The sequence below is a fragment of the Anas acuta genome, chromosome 3 (genome assembly GCF_963932015.1).
Source record: "Anas acuta chromosome 3, bAnaAcu1.1, whole genome shotgun sequence".
Taxonomy (NCBI): domain Eukaryota; kingdom Metazoa; phylum Chordata; class Aves; order Anseriformes; family Anatidae; genus Anas; species Anas acuta.
Window position 1 is genome coordinate 60,723,160 of NC_088981.1, and position 23,179 is coordinate 60,746,338.

Here is a 23,179-nt window from a genome sequence, read left to right on the forward strand (position 1 = left end):
ATAGCTGACTTACTGTCTCCTTCAAAGAGCAAACAGAAAGGACAACACTTTACTGAGTCTGAGGAATTGCACCCTTCTTGTTCCCCTAGCCGCACTCTCTCAACAATCTTGCATGCAAGGACAATGCACAAATATACAATTATGCATACAGTAAAGGGGTTTTAAGCCCTTTGTGCACAAAGAGAAATGGAATTCACTTTCCAGTCAGGGAGCCTAAAACTGTCCTACAAAGATCAGTTTTTCTGTTCTTTGTCCACTACAAGAAAGCCTTCTGTGGAAGATCATTTTCAAAGCTATTACACAATCTAGGAAGGAGCTGATATGATAAGCCTGATGTGTTGGGTCTCTCCTTAAAGATTGAACTTTTTTCATGCATGCAGATAAAAAGGAAATAATACAAATTAACAAACACTGAAGTAGAATTAATGAATATATAAGAGACAGTTCTGAGAATTTCCTAGGCCACATGCTTCCAAATATCACTTGTCAATAAAATTGAAGTTTCGTCTAAATGCACTCAACTTTAAACTTAATACTATTTGTAACACTATGAACAGAAATGATTTTCTGCCAGTCCATTTGTGTTACGGCTCCTTTGGCTCACACACACTGCTGATCATAACTAAGGGGTCAGCCACAAGCAAGAGCCTAACTTAATGAAAACTCAGAAAACAGTCATGGTAATTTTTGATCTAGTATACTTTCCAAGTTTATAAATCAGATAAGTTTATAGTACGGCACCATTTTTAGTGATATTTAGTCTAGGAAAAACACAAAAACTACTTACGCCAGCACTAACTGGTCCAAATGAATGTCCAGAAGAATCTGGTTCTTCAACATACAAAGTGTAGAAATCAGGCCTCAAGTTACAAATAAATAAAAAGGAAATATTATGAAAATTTGGAGACAGCATTGAAAAAGAAAAAACCTCATTTGAAACAAAAGGAAATACAAATATAATTTTAAGTAATTTCCTCTAACCTTAAGAAAAAAAGAAAAAGCAAAAACAGTAACTATAATCATCTACCTTACTCTGAGTTTTGTAATTAATCAACATGGACTATTTTATTTGGAATTACATTTTAAGAAACAGTATCCAGTGTCTTTAAAGAAATCACTCAGTAAAACCTCAGGATCTTAGAGAACAAAGCAAGCTGTTCTTGAGATACAAACAAAACTACCACTAAAATGACCTTATCCTGCTCAAGTGATGAGGCTCTAGAAAGTGTCTCCTAACTGCAAATATGAGGACTTTGGTAACAAATCATCATATAAAAGATTTCACTTGTTTACATGTTACAAAGATCAGCATGGTAATCTAAAATTCTATTTAAAAACACACACAAATGAATCTTAATCTGTCATTATTTCATTTAAACAACTGCAACAGATACAAATCTATTGGGCATCTAACTGCCAAGTTACAGTCCTAGATCACTACGGTATTCAGAATCTTGTGTCATTTAGAAGATGTAAAAGTCTTCTACTTTGTCATTCTCTGATACATGCAAACATAGTAATATCCACACTACCACAACCTGTACAGACATCTGCTTTTCATTCTGAATTACTGTCTGCAATTACTTTCAGATATTTAACCTTTCTTGTGTAAGACCTTTCCTACAAAATCCTACACTCAGCCTAGAAACTGAATGTTACATGTTTCACCTAGGGCATAAGACAAAACAATAAAGGAAAACTTAAAAAACAGTACATTCCATTCAGGTACATTGCATCCACAATCGTATGTTGAAAATCATTAACTATACTTATACTGCAAGGTCATGTTCAGCAAATTCTCATCTGAGATGGCAAAACATGGTAGATTCCATGTTTCAGAAACACTAATAGAAAGTTCATCTGCAAAGTATTACAACCATTCCAAGCTGTACTCTTACAAACCACTAGGATATTACTGTTACCTTTCAGATTTGTTATAATCAAGCCATTTCAGTATTCCTGAAATTCTCTCTTCATATGTAACTGAACTGAAACAAACAAAAAGATATGTCAACAAGCCCTTTCTGATTTGCCCTCCCAATTCCAAGGAATATAAGTACAGAGAAAGAGTCCACCTAGTTACTATGTTACTATATTACTCTTGTAACATAATAAAGTCAATGTATTGTATTTCAAGAATGACATATCTTAGTAAGATACCAGTAATAAGTAATTTGTTATCAATACAGCCTTACAATTATATACTAACTTTAGAATAGCCTTGTAAATGTACAGAACCATGAGAGATTTACTGAAATCACAAAAAATAAAAATATAAAAAAATGCCTTCCAAAAGATGAAAAATTACTTGGTCTAAAGGTCATCTTCCTTCAGTAGCTTCCCTATGCAGTGTCCTTTCTTCAGTTAGTTCCTGCCTTCTATAACCTTTTGCCAGTGTTTCCAAGTTAGTTAAGGTATAGGTTATCTGAAAACTTATTATCAAGTACAAGTACTTTCAAAGAGTTAGTTATTATGTGTAGATTTTAGACTTCATGTGTGAAACTATGGTAGTCTTTGGTATAGCTAGTAGGTGGCTACTATTTACGGGATGCCTTCTCAGTGGGAAATTGGTGGTTTGCACTTGGCTGAAACTTTCAAAACCATCTAGGAGAGGAGAATATACAGTACTTTTTGCCTTTCTTATTGTGAATCACCTAAATGGGTTTGAAATTTTTAACTATTAATGGCAGTTCCGTGGCAAACACAGGACTATGTGATATGGCACTTGCCACTCAGACTGTTGTTTAAAATTGTAATTATTAAATTAAATTATTTAGGTATTTAATTCCCTCAACTGTTATATGACAATTTGTATTTTTGGAGTAATTTAGGGGCATTTTCCACAAGCCTTATAAAAACTTACTTGTTGTACATTTTGTACAAGTCCGGGTATGTACCATTAATGGGAACATCAGAGCCTGGCCAAAAGAATGTTCCTGCTTTCAAACCTTGGTACATTGCTGTAAGCCACATCTATGGATAAAGATATAAACAAATTATTTTATTGCATTTACACAACTGGAGGGCCTCAGATCACCAGAATCAAAATACATGATTGGATCAGAAATATGGGCTGCAGGTATACATTTCTTTCTTCTTTCATACATCATGTACCTAACAAATCATCATGTTGCCTAAAAATGTGTCAGATTTGAAGTTTGTTTTCTGTGTACACATTCTGAAGAAACATTGGTAGCATGGGAGTGAGTATGCTGCAGTTTCTTGGGAATTCTCAGGGAAAAAAAAATCGTACAGGTATTTCCATAGCTGCCAACAGGTAGTGTGTCCTTTTTCCAATGACATATCCTGCAGAATGGATATGTGGATCCAGTGGAATGAATCATAAAGATGGAAGATACGGTTTCTAGTTACATAATTTTATTATTACAGGGTATATTTCTCTTCATTCTAAAGAGTGCAGCTGTGGTCCCTACTGAATCCTTCAGAAAACAACAGCACCAAAATTTGTATACTTGGGTATACTATAAACATGACTACACACATATATATATAAATATGTAATCTGTATGTGTGTATATAATTAAATATATATGTATGTTAAACATATACATTAAGCATATACTACACATGTAAATATTTTTTTTTCTATTTTTGTACTACTTGGTATTTCTAGTAAATTAATAATATTAGCTATAACCACAGATACAATCAAGAGGTAGGTTTTCTTGATGAAATGAGTCACATTTTACACAGAAGCATTCATTTAGATGGAAATGAAGTTTCTTGCTATCCTATTCCTTGTTTTTATATGCCTGGACTTTATAAGTGTATTTTTAAATGGATATACTTTGGAAATAGATTTGCAAATTTCATTGTTTAGCTAATTGTCAAAAACTAACTAACCAACCAACCAAATACAACCTGCAAAATAAAACCCTATCAAAAACTTACTAAGGTTTCCTGTGGCAAGAATACCATTCCAATAACAGCCAAAATATTTAAGGATTTTTCAGAAACTGTCCCATTAAAAGAATTCTTAAAGCCTCTGAGTCAACATTTTAAGAGTTCTTTTACCTTCAGAAAGAAAACTGTTTTGTAGGCAGCCTATAATGTGAACCCTAAAGGACATTTAGTATGTACTGCAAGTACATCACACAACTTTGCATTTTATTCTCTTTTGTTTTATAATATGACACATGATCCCTTAGACATAAAGGAACACCATGAATGGAAGGTAAACCTACCGGCTGTCCCTTCCACCACTCAGGCTGGAATTTTTCGGTCCCTGAAAGTGAGAAGTGCCTGTTCAAGTCTACATCATACATGCTGTTATCAATAATACCATGAGATTCTGGATACAATCCCTGCAAAATGAAAACAAACAAACATAAAACTATGAACCTTAAAATCAAATGAAACCTAAACTATGTTGCAAGTATTGCAATTATTTTATGGCTGTTTTATCACAGAAACAGAATACATTTCCTATCTCACATAGTTCATCAGATTACTTCCAGTGAACTCAGTGTGCCTTGCAAGTTCCCTTTCAGTTTTCCTGTTTCCTACACAACCCCATTAAAAGCTGATATGCTATAGATTAAGTATCAGATATGTCACATGGTTACGTATCAGCTGCCAAACCCACCCTAACACAGACACTCATCAAATGGCAGCGCCCTCACCCCTATTCACCCATATCCAATTAGACTGACAAAGATCAGGAATAACAGGTTCATAGGCCAGAATCAGATGACATACCTACATAAACACGTAGGCATGCCTCTTTCCTACAACGCTGCATGTACTATCTCAGCATGTCTCTTTATATATCACTTCTATAGCCTAAGTTCCTATGTTCCACAAAAAGATTAGTTAATTCCTTGGTACCACAAAATCTTTTCTGTGTCATATAGATAAAGAAAAGTATAAATAACAAATTCTCACTTACTGTGACAATAGTATAGTGGTTTGGAAAAGTTTTTGTGGGGTAAGCAGCTCTCATGTATTTTGAATGTGTGCCACATGTTTCTGCAACAGATTACAGAATTAATATTAGTTTCCTTCCTTTTTTTTTTTAATTGAAAACTAACAGTCTTAAAAACAAAAAATAAATAAATAAAAAATAAAATAAAATAAAATAAAATAAAATAAAATAAAATAAAATAAAATAAAATAAAATAAAATAAAACAAAACATCACCACAGTCAGCTGCTCAGTTGTCCAGTTGCTATTGTATTAGACAAGAAATTTGACCCAAAAATACGACACAAACATTCTGGTGTTTCCTTGTGAGCTAGGCCTACATTCGATTGCCATCGAACACAGGACACTCAATTCAGCTGCCTGAACCCTATATGCTTGAGGTCCTTTGAGGCGTCCTTAGTGATTCTGCCCAGTCTCCATGCGCTGCTCCTGCATCCATGCCAACCTAAGTAGATGTCTCTCATACTTCAAATCACCCTGGCACGGGACATATACATTTATGTAACCAGACTGAAGCCTCAGGTCAGCCCAGGCAGGACAATCTGCAGAGCTGTCTGGTGAACAGAAAGACTCATTTGCAACAGCACTGGAGTCCAATGCCATTTTAGATACCCTCAGATATCCAAGACATACACAGGAAGCCAGCAGTTTTGATGTAAGATCAATGGGAGACCTGTGCCCTGACGTAGATGCTGAAACCCACCCAGTCCTGTGGCACCCTCTGTAGGTTGAACTGACATGCTCTCTAGGCACTTGCACCATACTGCACAGACTGCATTAACCATAAAGGCACTTACTACAATGGGCATGTTTCTTATATATAGACATATCCAAGAACATATCTAAATATATGTGCCCTAGTCTGGACTGAATCTCATCCCAAGTGCCCAGGAAGGCTGGACATGCTTCAAGAATGAAAACCTGAAGGCACAGGAGTTTGTAGCAAGATGGGTGTCATTCTTTTTTCTTAGGTGACAAGTGATAGGATGCAAGGAAACAGACTCAGGTTGTGTTGGGGAGGTTTAGATTAAATTTTAGGAAGAATTTCTTCACGGAAAGACTGGCATTGTATTAGGCTGCTTGGAGAAGTGGTGGAGCTGCCATCCATGGTGGTATTTAAGAGACGTGTGGATGTGGAGCTTAGGGAAATGGTTTAGTAGTGGACTTGCCAGTGATGGACATAAGGTGATCATTAGAAATGATGATCTTATGGGTCATTTCCAACGCAGATGATTCTTTGATTCTTTCTCTCCATCCATTGTGCTACATTTCAGCAATTAATTTTCAAAGGCACTTACCACACCTGAACATCTGTAATAGCTAAATGCACTGCAATTCAACTTATTTATCCACAAAATAAAAGTTGTGAAGACTCTAAGATGCCTTAATGCCATTTTTAATGTCATGTGGAGAAACAACTCTGTATTAATCTGTAGTCAGCTGATCATTTGATTCACACAGAAGCACAATTTATTAGTTGATATAAAGCATTTCCATTAAATAATAAAATTTTTTAACTGAACAAGTTCAGCTAACCAATTGAAAGCCTGATACTCAACAAAACTGTTCTAGTGTTGTTCAGAAAAAAAAAGGCTTATAAAGAATGTTTAAAGAGGGACAGAATAATTGACAAATGAGAAAATCAGAAGAATTTTTTTACAGATTTCTCTTGAACAGTAAAGGAGTTACTTTCATAATATATATTCTGTACCAACTTGCTTCATTAGCTCTATTGAAAATGCTAGGTTAATGGAGTCCTAGAGAGGAAATATTTTATGGTACAAATCAGCTTAAAAGTCTTCCTTTTGCAAAGAAAGGAAATTCCCTTTCTTACCCACAGTAGATTACTGAGAAATATAAGCATGAGTGTGTATAAGTAAATATTAAAGCTGACCACAGGTATTGAATTAGAACTGATCTTGTTTACAGGGATTTCTTGGAAACATACACCTAGCATGGTTTTCATGCCTTAAGTCAAATTGGCATTTCCTTTTCACCTCTTTCAAAAGACTGGAATTGAACACTGACTTCTTCATGCATGATTTCTTCACTGATTCAAATTCCTTCCATTTTCAGAAAGACAGCAAAGAATAAAATATTTGCAAAAGAAGTCATTTGCACATTGTTTTAAGTTCAGGCCCCTGGATATCCTTTGTAATCCACAAACAAGATTGTTTACTATTCAGTAAGCAGAATATAATATATTCAGAACAGACACAAACACTGTCAATTTAGACTATTACTGCTGAGAAGAAATGAATAAATTCGCAGAGATTTTGTCCAGGTACAAAGCATATTGAGAGTTTCCTAAAATATTCAGGAAATTTGAATACAAACTGTGCGCTAATGGTTTTCAATTTTCAGAGCCCTCTACAGCACAACCTAAAGAAATACTGAGAAACAGTTGCTTGAACCTTACTGCAATTACATCAATACATTAATTTATACCAACATGTAAATTACATTATATTTAAGTCTAAGATAAGAATATTCACTCATTCTCTTAAATTCTTAAATATTCAGCTTCTTTTTAATATGTTAAAATATCTGACTTGGAAAAGTACACCTTTGAGGGATACTTCCCAATAACCTAATGCATTTTTTTTAGTATTATACTTTAATGAAGATCGCATTACCTAATAGAATTTTTACTGGAGTACAGAAAATGTATGAAATCCTTTGCTCGAACTATTTTTCAGCCTTAAACTGTATTTGAATGTACATTTCAAACTGGTTATTTAATAAAACACTGCAGACCAATATTAATGGCCTTCTTAAAAAAGAGTCTTGGTTGCTGTGCACTCAAATACAAGAATTAATGTAGAATATGAAATAATATAAGTATACAACTGATAAGGGAGACCTGATTTGGGATCTTCTTATTGTCGAGCAACATGTGAACAATGTAGCAGCAAAAGGGACTAAGTAGAGAGGTTGCATGCAGATTTTTAAAGAAAACAGTCAAAGCACTTGTGGTAACTTACTGAGTTTTTCAATATTTGGCAGCAACGAACCCCAGGTTTGCAAGTATTCTGCTCTAAAACCATCCATTGAAAAAAGGATAAGTGGTGGCACATCAAACCTGTAGGAAAATACAACTTCTTGATCATTAAGGAGTTTGAAGAGTTATTGACTTGTTAAAGTCTTTAACAACAAAACAAATTCTATTTTTAAAAGCAGTCTCCAGAACTCCCATATGATTCCAAGAATGAAAGTCACAGTGAGAGATAAACAAATAGCTCAAGTACAAACACACAATCCTCATGAAAAAGAAACCACTGGAGGCATAAAATACAAGCTACTCATTATATATACAACCCATGAAAATAAATTGTTTGGTTCTTTTTCATCTTTTAATCACAAATATAAATCTACAGACTATCATCCAAATTCAAGCCCAGAGTACAGAACAGCCAAAGCACTTCTGGACATAGTAGTGTTGAATTCTGTCTCTTCTCTCTTTACACACCTTAAAAATCTTTCAGGGCACCTGCACAAGACTGTAAAAGACAGCAATCACCCAGCAGGCAGCTAAGATCATTTGGCCTCTGGGCTGGAAAGAGTAATCTCTCTGCACTGCCGGGTTTGTGCTGTTTACCTTACCACATTTGCTTTTTGAAGACATCAGTGGGCAGTCCAGGTTCTCTGTGGATTTTATCTTTCAAGTTAGCTCTCTCATTGAGGTAAAGAAAGCTTTCTTACCTCAAGTCCACCGACACACTGCACACAAAGCTAAGAAAAGAATGCAGCTGCTATCATGCCATAGGTAAGATTTAATGTAAGCAAACAAGGATCAAAAGCCTCAGATCTGAATTTATATGGAAAGTATGATAAAACGTGTGCAAATTGAAATTGATCTGTAGAAGTGTTTAGATTATTGTTGTAAACGTTCTAATTGGGAAGTGCTACCTGTGAAAAAAACCTTCCAAGTTATTAGATGTGTTTTTTTTTAACCAATCTAAAAGGACTGATAAAGAAAAAAAATGCATTAGGAGATATAAAATGCTAGCGCTACAGCATTTTACTTGTAACACAAAGAGAAAAAGTCAGAGGGATCAAGTTATCTAGTTTTGCAATTCGGTCTTTTTGTTAACCATCATTATGTATTTCACTGTTTCCTTAGAAAAAATAAAGCTTACAATTGAATGAAAAATGTAGTTTGAAATAAGTTTCATTATATGTGATATCTAAAATAAATAAAAATAGAACCAATTATTCGTAATTTGTAGAAATGGTTCAATACATAAACCTGGAAAACATTTGAAAAGAACTACTATTGATTAAATGCAGTTACTAACATGTGACTGAAGAATTTTTTGGAGTAATACTTTGAGTGATGACTATAAAAATAAAGTTATATATTCATATCACACAATATCACAAAAAATAAAACAAACTATCCCAGTTTGTTTCTCATTCAGTCTTTCCAAAACACTAAAGTACACTGTCATCAAAAGTTTGTATACAAACATTTTGCATAAAATAGCTTCCTGATTGAAGTTTGAAACAAAATGGAGCTTTATATAGCTGTGTTGTTTACAGCACTTAAAGAAGCCTTCTTCTAATGTCTAAATTCTAGCCTATGAATCACTGTGAACTCCGTAAGTTATTTGTTAACCTAAGAAGTACGTATCTTTGTACCTATACTTGGAGGTCCATGCAGGAACCCATGAACTTTAGAAAGAGGCTGCACTACTAAAGGTATAATTGTTATAATTAAGTATAATTCGGCAGTAAAATAGATAACATAATAATAACCTGACAGATACCAAGACTTAGCCGAAAAATAATTCATTTTATCTTGAGAACAACTTTTAAACTATGTTTCTGCCTATCCTATACGTATAACATCTGCCTGTAGATATAAAATATCTTTATAAAATACCTACAGGTGGTCATCAGAATTTCCATGTTCCAGATATTGCAGACATAGCACTACTTTCATATCTTCTTTTTTAATTAACCTTTCTTCTCATATGCTCTTTGAGTAAAAATAAATAAATAAATAAATCTTTCAGATAAAGAATTGCCATCATAAATTCCAAGTTATCGTAGCCTGCATAAGCTCATAGAACGTCAAGATTGAATTATCAGAAATACTGTACTAATAACGTAAAATGGACTATGAACAATTTGTGATACATGAATTAACTCTAACAATTTTTCCAGGTCTTTGGAAACTGACGTGTAATCTGGATTTGAACTCCTGTACTCTGCTCTGAGCTGTAAACGATAAATGGATTTGCAACAAAATTACATATGCTCTAGAAAAACAAAATGTTGCTAGCCATAATCTATTTCTATAGAAAATATATTCTCTAGGCAGGCATCTTATTCTCAGTAATTATAAAAATCTCTTAAAGACCTACTGTGGCTGAGTGAAGCATTTCTGCCCACCCTAATATTTCTTATTTGTTGAAGGGAAGGGAAAGGGGAAGGGGAAGGGGAAAGGAAAAAAACTTTATCCTACCCAGCTGGACACTGAGGAGTTTCAAGTGGTGTACATGGTTCTTCTACCCAAGGTATTTCACCTAAAATGACAAAATAAAATACTGAGTTAGCATTACAAAGTAATACAAAAAACAAATTGTACAACAAAGAAGTTTCTTGGTTGACCTTTTTAGAGCTCTTTCTGAGACTTTTTGTTTCAATACAGAATTATAGAAAAGTAGGGCTAAAAATACCTTTATATATCATTTTGCACAAGCTATGAGGCCTTTAGACACTGAAAGGACTAATGCTTACAGCTGTAAGCTAAAAACAGAACACACATACTACCCAAACAAGCAAATAAAGTGGAGGAGAAATTACTATGAAAGCTTAGCCTAATTTTTATCTGTCTCTAAATGAGTAACATTTAACTGTATCCAGGATCCACACTGGAATACTTCTTTTTCTGCAAATTCCACTTATACACTTTGTGATGGCTGCCAGGACTTCCTTTAGCTTTTGTTTTTCTTTTCTTCCCCTGTAAAGAATCCAAACTCCTTCAGTCTTCCCTTGTTGGCCACAGCTTCTGACTTCCAGGTCTTTCTGTTCTCCCTTGAACCTACACCTGCTTCACATTTCACATTCACTCACTTATAATGATCTGCCCATCCCTTTGGAAGAAATAAGGGAAATAAAAGAAGAAGTAAGAAAAGCATGAAAGGGAGGAAAAAAATAAAGAAAGAAAAGAGAAGAAGCAGTGGCTGTTAGAGTTCTTGGCTTACCACAGAAAACTCCTATCCTAATAAACAGCCAGAAGTGGGGATGTACACTGATCTTAATTAGGTCAGTACTCTCTGCTCAAATAAATTAGCATCTAGCCAAACTCTTGACTGTTTTTAGCTTCCATTTGCATTTAGGTGACAAATATAATATTGCAGAACTTGACTTCAGTCTCAGCCACCTCACAATATACAGGAGTTCTAATAACAGATAACATGTTTTAAGTCACCAGTATACTCTTCAGATATCATATCTGTAATCTGATTTTACTAATGATGTTATGTTTAGACAGAGTCTGTATAAAACAATTAAGTATGAACAACATTCAAAATAAGTAAAACATAAGAAACTCATTCTATAAATTAATTTTTATTAAAAAGAAAGGGAAAGTTTTAATTAGGGCTCATTACTACTACTATAAGTACTTCAGATTCCATGGAATTTGAAGCTGGAACCATGTCTCCAACTATTTTTTGGAAAAAAACAAACAAACAAAAAACACAAATGCAAAAACCACATTCGGGATACTGCTGCAGTATTCAGAACACTCTTTCTTATGAATGACAGTTCTCACACTTCTCTCCAGAAATCTTCTTCTTCCTAGTCAAAAACACCAAAAGCTTCACCACAAAACATCTTCATCTTCCAATACGTAACTATAAGAATCTAACCTTGAGAAACAAATGTATCAACCTTTATATTTCTAATGTTTGAGCAAACATTTATTTCACAGGAACATTTATACAACATCTTTCTGACTTCTGATTTACCTTTGCAAATGCTGTTGTAATTTACACAGCAGTCTTTATTCTGCAAACAGTCATCAGAACAAGAACAGTAACTTCCAGGCAGCCTTTTCTCACCACAACGGAAATTAGTGCATCTCCAAGATCGGGCTGAAAAATGTAAGAAAAAGATTACTATTCCATGCACAGAACAGTATGTAAACTCCTTTGTTTTGAAATCTCCCAAAGGAAAAAAAAAAAAAAAAAAAAAAGCTTTTGTTAAACCAGTATTTATATGTCCTACTTGATTTACTTTAAAAGTTTCATGTAAGAGGAAAATTCAACACATTTAACGCATAAAAACACATAACATGTTGCTGCCATTGAATGGTAACATCAAATCATAGAATAATTCATTTTAGAAAGGTGTTACCAAAGTTATCTTGTTCAATGCCTTCCACCCTTCAAAAATAAATAAATGAATTAATTAATTAATTAAAATGAAAGAAGGCAAGAGATCTTTTTTTTTTTCTTTCTTTCTCTTGTGCTTAATTCCCAGCAGATAGGAAAAGATCTAAGGGATCTAAGGGTCTAAGGGCAGAAGCAGGCAGAAAGTGATAAGGATGAAGAAAAACTGAACTGCTGCCAAGACAGCATAGGGACTAACTGGAGAAGAATCTGGACTTGAAGTGGAAATAAATTTCCTGGAAGAACATTGCAATCCTCTGATTCCATTAATTCACAAGTAATCCCCAAGCCTACATCATAAGGTCAACAATATACTTTACAGGAACTCCCGTTAATTTTCAAAAGGACAAAAAGTTCTGGTGCACAGGCATTGTTTCAGACCCCTAGTCAAAGAAAACCTGTCATTTCATTCACACTCGTCCATAACTTAATCTGGGCCAGGAAACATGCACTACAAATGCTCTGGTTATCTTCAAAAGAGTTGGCTGTTCCGTGCTGCTGTGCTGTGCACTGCTGAATTGCACTGTGCTATACATGAAGTCCATAAAAATTGCTTCAATTAATATTTTTGCCTAAAAAGCATGTCTCTTCATAAGAAAAAAGATGAGGATATAATTTGAGAAAGAGGTGGAAGGGTTTCATGCTAGGCACTCTAACAACCTGAAACTCAACACCACTGGCTTCCTCCCTCCCCAAGTCAATATATGGCATAGCAAAGCCCAAAACCTTTTCCCAGCATGGCCAGAGGGTCTTCTGTATATCAGTGTAAATACAAGAACTGATTTTTTTCCAATTAGTACTATGCAATAAAACAGAACAGAATGGAAACCAATGAGCACAGACTGCTCAAGACCATACTTGGCTCCACACAGGCATCTTCATAATCCCAGCAGCAGTCTTGACGCTCTTTGCACCCACTGTCACACTGACAGCCTGCCACCTCTTTCCGATAGGGCTCATTGCATTTGTGCCTGCAGCTGACTGCAACGAGAAGGAAAGGGATCTCAATGACCAGGCTGCAAAACAGTCCTGTCCCAGCCACGTCAGATGAACGGATCATGGACATGTAAAGAAAGGTGATTAATTTTCCAAACCAATTTCCCAAGTCATTTTCCACTGCAGCCGCTAGTGCGCAGGTCAGACCAAGCAACATGAGAGTCGTAGGAGGTCCTCTGGATACTGAAGGTCCTGGGTTTTATTTTTCGTGTGCTCACCCGGGACTGCTGGCATAGCTGTTTCTGCTGCACTTCTCCCCAGCGAGGCAATGCCCAGGTATCCCACCCTCCCACTGGTGTCTCCTCTGCTTGTTTCTGGATCCAGGATGCTGAGAGAAGAGCGACTCCCACCCTGGGTGTGGGTCAGGGGCTCCCTGAGGGCTCTGCAGCAGCCTCATCTGGGCCAGGGCTGACAGTTCCCAGGCTGAAGTGGTGCCCTGGGCCCTGGGTGGTGGGGGCAGGCCCAGAGCGCTGGGCAGGGCTTATTGGTACACTCCTTGGCCTGACCACATCTCTCCCACCTAATCATTAAGAAGTGCCTTAAAAACCTGCAGGTTTGATGGTTCTGACCCAAAGAAATAAAAGGGACCACATAAAGGGCCTTGCACAGGAAATGGAGACATGCAGTTCCTCACCACAGCTCTGATACCTTCAGGCAGGGAGCTCTTGCTCCCTGCCTCTGGGACACCCAAGGGCAACTCCAACTCTCCAAACATCACCTGCAGCTCCACACAAAACACAATGAGCCTTGTGTCTGTAGTCTCTGTACTGTAGAAGCATTGTCTGAACCACCCTGAGCACCTACATTCCCAGTGTTCCCATCTATCCACAGCTATATAGCGATGGATATCCTATTATGCTTTCCAAAAGGTTCACGCTTGTGCAAGGTGGACTGCCTACAAAAATCAGGCTTTAATATCCACTATGTATGGATATGGAGCTATGAGCTAAGATTTTTATTTTTTTTTTTCACGTTAGTCAGCTTGTTTCACATGTAGAAAGTTCACAGGTGGTACTTTGCTCTTTATGTGCATACAATACCAATAATCATTCATTAAGAAAGCTAGGCAAATAATTAGACTAACAAATATGTAATGAGCATAAATGAATCTGTGAAAAGAAAAATACAAATGGAAACGTAATAAAAGGTTGCATTCCATGTCTAGGCCATGTTTTGCCAAGGAAAAGCTGTGATTTTTCACAGATGTTTATAAACATATGCAATCATTTTTTCTTCATTTTTAATCTTTAAAGTATTTCATTTAATTTTCCCTCTATCCATTGGCTTTAGAACAATCAAAGTTGTTCAGATAGTCTATCTGACTTAAAATGATATAGAATATACATGGTGAGTCTTTATCAGAAGAAATATAAAACGTTTTCTTTTTCTGAAACAGAACTGTTCATACAATCTGCAATCCATACATCTAATTTCTTCACAATATTTACAAAACTGTGTGAGTTTTGTTAAGTTAGTATGCTGCTTCATACTTTACAATGCTACTTCATCTTTCTTAAGTAGATCCGGTTATAAAGGTAGCAAATACAGTTTGGCAGTCCCTTTTTAGGATTGCTCTGCAAAATTTGCAGTCAGAGACACAAAAATTTTCTTTCAGTGCCATCTTTCACCTTCCATTCAATTTCCACAACTATGATCAAGTTCCTCAGGTAAATATCATTAAAGACTCATGTGGTAGGTATCTCCATATTTTACACAGAAAGTTGTAATACAACACATGTGCCATCAAACAGTAATTATAACTCCGTTTCATCCTGCTAGGACTGAACGAGTAAAGAGTTGATGTAGGTAAATATGTTTGATACATGTTGATTAGGAGTGAGAAAGATACCGTGCTTCCTTGAACGCCTCCAGTATGAGATTATTATTGTTTTGATTCCAAGTGAGGTGTTATAACTCACCATGTGATGTTTATTTGTTCTGATCCTGATTGACCCTGACATTAATATGCTATTTTGTTTTTTTCAAATTAAAAAATAATATTCCACAAATTCAAAGCATTATAATTTTTTTTTTACCACAGATTTACAGAAATTGACAGTTTCACAGAAAATTCATGATCAGTTTTAGCCACCTGAACTATGCCAAGTGCACCTGAACTATGAATCATGAAGGTGGTCCAATGACATCTCTTCTACAATACACATTGCTGAAATAATTGCAATGTCTTATATATAATAAGAATGTCCTATCTCAAATTTTCTAAAAATATTATCAAGATAAAAATTCCGAAGCTGTTGTGAACTAGGTTTAACACTTCTAGATTGAGAAGCAAGACATTCAGTGGTTTAGCATATGTTTTCAGGTATAATTATGTGTAGAGATTTTATACAATCCAACTGGAAAAATGCAAGAACTTTATTTTCGTAGATGACAGGTTGTCACAGAACATGTATACTTTATAAAAGAGGGTTTGCTGAAGGCCTTTAGCAGATGTAGCTTAATTATACTGGAAGTATCATAAACATACCTTGCTCCTGGGCTCCACGGTTTAGTCCAAGTCCCAAACCTAATCCCAGCGACACAACCACCAAAGCAACTAGCAGAAACTGTCACACAAATACACAAAAATTAAAGTTCATAATTGTGCTAAACTGTTACATTTATTAGAAATTAACTATATGGCATGGGAGGCACAGAAATAATAATCTTGTGAACTGTTTATAAGGCAACGCCTAAATACTGCACTTTTAACCTAGAGCCGGTCCTATCTTGTAGCCAAGGAATTCTTTGATAGGGAAAAGATAATAGAAAGCAATGACTGCATTCACCTGTTTTGCAAATTCTTAATCTTTACAAAGAGAAGGAAATCCCCACCTTTCTAAACTCCAAAGCCTGTTTTATAGATTCTGTACTTTCCTAAAATGCCCACAGGGTTTTTTTTAAAACTCAGCTGGACTGAGGCTGCATGTGTCAAGTTTTCATCCACTAGCCAGTTTCTTTTAATGAGTAAGACATTGTATTAGTGAGGTTAGAGAAAACTGGAAATGAACGAGCAGCCCAAGGAAAACGCGTAATAGAGAGTCGCATAATGGTTGGAAGACTGGGAAAGAGCTGAGGAAACCTTCATCAGCTTAACAGACACTATAGATGTGATGGCTAAAAAGCACAGTGAAAAATGACAACCCTCTATATTGCAGCATATCCATTTTTTACTAAGGCAGTAACAGGAAGGAAAATGCCTGTCAGAGAAAAGAACCATAAAACAATCCAGTTTACTTCCTGCTTTTGTTTCAAACCCTGTTTCCTGCCACTTCCAGCAACCATCAGGCACTAGCAAACATCGAGATTCAAAACAGAGTAGAAATAAGAGCAGCTTACCCTCATACTTTGCATTACTGTAATAGAGCCTCTAGGGAAGCACCCTGGGTTTTTCGTTACTGCCCACCCTGCCCCAACATTTTACCAAGTGGCAGCAGCAGAAAGCGCTGCCCTGTTCTCAGGTGAGGGGTGGGTGTACACTTTGCAGCTCCACTCCAAGATACAGCCTAAATGCACATCATTCCTACCTGCAGACTGGGAAGGTCAACCTTACTTGCTCCCTGCTGCTCACTCCCTTGTTTTCAGACAGGAGAAATACCCCAGCAGTAGGAATGGAAATGGAATTGGTGAGAGAAATGGGTAAAAGAGACTGGTGGGAAAAGCATGAATTGGAATGATTGACCAAAGTGGCAGAAGAGTCTCTTGAAGAGAGACCCCAGATGTGAAGGTAGAGGTTTAATGTCACATCCAGTCAAGCAGGACTGAGAATTAGCAGTCGCATCTGGGCTAGAACACCTGCCTCTTTCTGGACCAGGAGCACAATTCTTCCAGTGTACTGTAATTGGTTTTGTTTCCTGAGCACGGACCAGATCAATCCCCAAGGCTTGCAACCTTCACCTAAAAGTTCACTCTGATTTTACCCTCCATTTTCTTACAAACTTACAGTTTATAATTACAAACTTGTATTTGTAGTTGAAGTAAACAGATAATACTAAGTTTAAGGGATAGCTACTACGGCAACTAAATGTTCTCACTGCTGCAAGTCATTAGAGAGCTGAAGTAAAAACCAAAAACTCATGTTTAAAAGGTATATACACAACATATTGCATTTTATTACCAAATTTACACAAAGGCCCTTGATTTGGGGACAGTGATCCTTAAGGTAAAATAACATCAGTAGCACCTATTCAAATCCTCAGACTTTCTACTGCTAACTTCTATGTCTAAATTCATGACTAGGGCTTCTTATTCATGAAACAGTTGTCCCTAATGCATATTCTCTGACTCTCCTCTGATAGTGTGGACCTTCTAGGTAGTGTTACTACTCACTGAGTACACAATTCTCCACCTGTTCTTTCAGGAAAAATTTACTAAGGAAGTAGTAGTAGTTTCATATAGTTTCTCAAAAGCATAAATCAGTGGTGTAGAATATTAACAGCTGACACCTGCAATACTGAGATTTTGTTTCTTATAAAGGTAAGCATTTGAAAACAATTGCATTTGGAAAAATGAATGTTTTATGATACTTAAACTTCTCAGTTTACTCTTCTAAGTACCTTTGGAAAGTACTGTTTACTTTCCTTCCTGATTAAGCATTCTTCTTACACTCTTTCTCGATTAAATTATTTTTACTGATGACTTAAGGAATGTCTGTTATTTTCACTTCTCTTTTTTTTTTTCTCCATTTCCAATATTTCTCCTATATTTTATGCAATACTTGCTTAATGCAGCATTAAATAGGAACTTGCATTATGTGAAATTGTTCTGATGACATAACGCTAAAGAATATCACATCCTGCCTCTCTTTTTCATAGAGCTGTTTTCAAAATTAAGTTTTTAGTCTTTTGAAAATCAGTACCTGTCATCCTGTCATTTTCAGTAAATTCCAATTCTAGATGCAAGAGCTTGTATAAACACACACGTACACACATATGGACATGTATGTATAAGTATATATACAACTTTAATATTTGTTTCATTTATGGTCAGAAACAGAAACCTAAAATGTGTTATCAGTTCTAACAAAAGATTTCAAAAATGTAGCGGGAAGAAAAAAAAAAAACACATTCTTATCTACAAGGTAGCTGAATGACTCTTAAAGCCCTGGGGAAGAAGGAAAGAGTTGACACGGCATTTGAGACATGAGAATGACAATACGGGATGAAATGGTTCATTCATCTTTTCCTATACCTTGTTTTTCATCAATGCATTGCCTACATACTCTTTTTATTAATGACAAATCCAAAGACACAAAAGAATAAGCAAAAAGGAACAGGGGATACATTGGCCACAAACAAATTAATAAAATAACATACTGAAGCACTGTCTTTGCTGTGCAAAAGATCTGTCAGTTTATCATAGCAAAAGAAAAAGTCTAATTACTTGCCAGGAAATATATATATAAACGTATATGCATATATATATATATATATTTGACAGTGTTAAACTGCTGGATAAGTACCACAAGAACTTTAGAAATCTGCCAGAGAAATTAGTGCCTTAGTGCTATAGAACTTTAGGCATCAATTACCAAGCTACCTTGAATAATTACATTAATACAACAAAACTAGTAAAAAGCCTGCAGATTTGAAAATTGTAAAGTTTCTACAGTTCTGAAAGGAAAAAAAAAGAGTAGCAGCCCTGAAGAACAGTGCCTACTTACAGCACAGATTATCTTGTATTTCTGAAGTGTTTTTTTCTTCACATACTGTGATGGTTGTAACATGTCATCCAAATGTCTGCCTTCATGCATGTCTAGTTCATCGTGACGATTCATTTTGCTGAGGTCTGCCTCTCAGCTGTGTGTATGCTGTGCTCCTTTGGCTCCCCAGCTGGGTTAGCTGCAGCTAAGAGGCTGCTTTTGCTTCAAGTGTGTGTGTGTACTTTGCTCAAAGGTTTTTAATGAGGTTTTAGCTTTTACATTGGTGATAGGTTTGCAGGAAGCCAAAGTAAGCAGGAAAACTACTCAGCAAGGTCAAAGGCTGAAAAGTTCTCTCATGTAGAGAGAACTGTTCTGCCACATTTCAAGATAAAGATGGCATTAGATAAACTGCAGATTAGGAATAATATGTTGCTAAGCAATAACTTGCAAAAACTACACAAATTTGACTACTCAACTATTTGCCTGTCATACAGAGTATTTCTTTACTTCTAAGAAAGTATTTGTGATTCTGTTAAATACCTTATACAAAACCAGTACCTAAGTAGATGATTACCTTCTGCTCTGTTACATCTATGTTTTGAGTTCCCTTCCCTTATTTAGCACCAGAGGATTCCTCCCATTTAATTTCAATCCATTTTTGTCATAGACTTCTTTCAGTCTGCTACACTTTTTTTTTTTTTTTTTCCAGTAGTGGTAGATGCACTCATTAAAGACAAATGGTATACAGCCAAATCAAATTCAATAGAAATAAAAATTAAATACAGTTTGAAATGTATTCCTCATTCAATTTGGTGGTTAATGGGAGGGCTGTTTGTTATGGAAATATATAGCCTTCATAGCCTGGATTGAGAACCAGGATTCTTGAATCATTACCAATTGTAACTACTCAAATGCTTATCCAATTCTAAAGTTGAGTACCACATGAGTCATAATTTAAAATAAATTTATAACATTTATTATAAAAAAACAAATTCAAAACCTAGAACCATATGAGTGGGTGTGAAGAAAATTAGCTCCATCCCAGCCAGCCCAAACCAACACGATCTCCACACCTTATTATACGCCATTTACATTATGCTTATGTCCCACACTATATAATACTTCCTCATTTAACCACCACGTCCCTGCCCATCCTTTGATATATACACAGATATCATTCTCTTAGTCTGCGGTTCACCTTTGTAAAATGTTCCTGAAATGTCCATGGACATAATCTTCATGACTTGGGTTCCATCTGTTATGGTGGTCACAGGAGAGGAGAGGTAGTGTGATGTTACTGGGTGCCAAAGCCAGCTCAGGTGGGGTCACTGCTGCGCTTGCGTGGCTTTTTGGGAAGCTCATTCTTCATCGGTTTGAGTGGTTCCTGCTGCAGTACTTCCTACAACACGCAACTCAAATCATGGGTTACAACTTAAGGGTCTATCCATACCAGTCTTCACCCTTCGTCCCTTTGGACCAGACTATCAGACTTAACCTTGCAATGGACTCCTCACCCTCGCCCCTGCTCCTAACCAAGGGTTGCAATTCCTGTAGAGGTAGTGTTGCAGTGTGGACGTACTTGGAAGGCACAAGTCCCTCTGACTTGAGACACTGCAATTGCAGCCTGTCCAGTCAGCAGCACAGGAAAAAACAGCAAAGCCCTGGCAATTTGCCAGTCCAGGGATGTGGCCTTTGCTGTTATCAAAATGTTCCCAAGCACAGCAAAACATGATGCTAAGTACAGCAAATAGCAGCCGCTAGCAAGCACCAGACTCTAATACAAAGAAGCAAGCAAGACCTGTGGCATGCACAGAAACCTGCCAATGAATAGCTAAACAGTGTAACAGCTATAAATCTGGCAGCTTATAAATCAAATCTGTTGTTATCTTGAGCGCCACTGGCCCCATGTTGGGTGCCAAAAAGCACTCTGGTGGGTTAACCCCTGTAGGCAGCCAAGCCCCACCCAGCCACTCGGTCCCTCCGTCCCAGAGGGATGGAGGAGAAAACTCTAGGGGTAGAAGAAAAAGAAAACTCAGGGGCTGAGCTAGAGTCAGTTTAATAGGTAAAGTAAAGCTGCATGCACAAGCAGAGCAAAACAAGAAGATAGAACTTGTTAGCTGTCCTTGTATAACAATTGTGAGAATTAAAGCTGTGTTTTTGCAATAGAAAATACCACTAACCTTGCATATTCAAAAGTGATTGCGCAGGCACATCAGTGAGGGGTATGTTAGGCAGATAAGGGGACAGTGGAAGGTCCCACTGCCCCAAAATAAGGAGGATGGCTACAAAAAAAAACAAGACAAGCAGTTGTGGAATCAGCAAAATCAAAACAAACAAACAAACAAAAGATCATGGGCCCCTCCAGTAATGAGAGAAGAAGAAAAAAGGGGAAAAATGAGAAATTACTGGTTGGTCAAATAAAATTGTACATATATGGTGTAGTAACAAGCATCAAGTAGGTTGTGAAGCTGTAGTACTCAGCCAGTGAGGAAACAGTGGAGGAATCAAGTGTTGGGTAATAGGGGATATAAGGTTATGATACACTTCTGCTGTGGGCTCCTGCTTGCAGGATGCCTGCTATTGCAATCGTGAATAAAAATGCTGCTTCACTGAGATCCTCACCCGAACCTATGTTATTGGTTGCAGACTGTTTCTCATGTATAATGTTGCTTGTCAAAATGTTTGCTTGCTCTTTTATATATTTAAAGTCATTTTGTAAGGTGCATTTCCTTTTCTGTCGCTGGAATTTCCGGGTCATTTCTTTCTCATGCAAACGTTTCTTTCCTTCCTTGTTTGGTCAGGCTTACAGCTCCTTTTTACTAAACACATGGAATCTGCCATGGCCTCATTCCTTGGCAGAGACAACTAGGTGCAATCCCAGCCCTTACGACTTGTACTGTTCTTCCTCTTTGACACTTGGGTCCCTTACAGAAGGCACAACGACCTTTACTTAGACCTGATTTGCCTGTGTAATGGCACTGACTTGGACCTCAGCTCTACCTCAGGGACCAGGTTCTCTGCTATAGGTAAGCTCATATGTAGTTCACTTTTATTAAAATTAGATCTGGTTAGACAAATATGGTGGTTTCACATTGATGGTCAGCTAAACTCCACCACATGGTCCTCCTGCTCCCTTTCCTCAATACAACATGGGCAGAAAATATGATATAAAAAAAATGGGGCTGAGATAAAGACAGGGAAATCACTAACCAATTACTATCACAGGTAAAACAGACTCAGTGTGGGAGATTAATATCCTTTGCTGATTATTGTTAACAGAGTAAAGCAATAAGACACTAAAGCAAGCTCCAAAGATCTTCCCCCCATCCACCCTCTTCCACCTCCTCCCCTCAAGCAGCACAGGAGAATGGGGGCTCCAGTCTATGGCACTTCATCTCTGCTGCTCCCTCACCGTCACTCCCTGCCCCTGCTCCCTGTGGGGTCCCTCCCATGGATGCCGTCCTTCCTGAACTGAGCCTGCGGGGGCTGCCCACAGGCAGCAGCTCTTCAAGCACTGCTCCCACACGGCTCCATCCCACGGGGTCCATCCCCCAGGAGCAAACTGCTCCAGCACGGGTCCCCTACGGGTGGCAGCTACCCCCAGACCCCCTGCTCCTGCGGGGGCTCTCCATGGGCCGCAGCCTCCTCCAGGCCACATCCACCTGCTCCACCGGGGGCTCCTCCACCCATGGGGGGGCTGCAGCGTGGAGATGTGCTCCATGTGGGACCCATGGGCTGCAGGGGGACAGCCTGCTCCACCAGGGGCCTCTCCTTGGGCCGCAGGGAAACTGCTGCTGCCTGCCTGCAGCACCTCCTGCTGCATGGACCTGGGTGTCTGCAGGACTGGTTCCCAGTCCTCTCTCCCAGCTGCTGTTGTGCAGCAGTTATTATTATTTTATTTTCTCCCTTCCTTCAGTCTGCTCTCCCAGAGGCCCATCCAACATCGCTCTCTGGCTCAGCTCTGGCCAGCAGCGGGTCCCTTTTGGAGCTGGCTGGGCTCTGCTCCCAGGGGCCACCCCTGGCAGCCATCCTCTGCTAGACCTTGCTGTGCAAATCCGCAGCAGGAAAGGCACCACGTATGAGATAAATCACTGTTGGGACCTATTTGGGAGCTCAAGACTACCTTATGATCCACTTTTAAAACTCAACATTGGGTGTAGCATTTGGGGCAAACTGCGTGGCGCAGAACCCTAGT

General features: G+C 37.4%; 1 protein-coding gene across 1 annotated transcript in view; it reads right to left on the reverse strand.

The window, feature by feature from the left end:
• Positions 1–19,246, reverse strand: part of ENPP3 (ectonucleotide pyrophosphatase/phosphodiesterase 3) — a 42,253-nt gene extending 23,007 nt beyond the window's left edge. Inside the window, exons 1-11 of the mRNA XM_068677425.1 lie at positions 19,006–19,246; positions 15,832–15,910; positions 13,206–13,328; positions 11,925–12,050; positions 10,415–10,475; positions 7,929–8,026; positions 4,910–4,989; positions 4,206–4,325; positions 2,864–2,973; positions 1,923–1,988; positions 788–860 (exon numbers count right to left, since the gene is read on the reverse strand). Of these exons, the coding sequence (XP_068533526.1) occupies positions 788–860; positions 1,923–1,988; positions 2,864–2,973; positions 4,206–4,325; positions 4,910–4,989; positions 7,929–8,026; positions 10,415–10,475; positions 11,925–12,050; positions 13,206–13,328; positions 15,832–15,910; positions 19,006–19,119 (1,050 nt within the window). The 5' untranslated portion in view covers positions 19,120–19,246. The remainder of the gene's footprint in view (positions 1–787; positions 861–1,922; positions 1,989–2,863; positions 2,974–4,205; positions 4,326–4,909; positions 4,990–7,928; positions 8,027–10,414; positions 10,476–11,924; positions 12,051–13,205; positions 13,329–15,831; positions 15,911–19,005) is intronic.
• Positions 19,247–23,179: the final 3,933 nt, after the last annotated feature.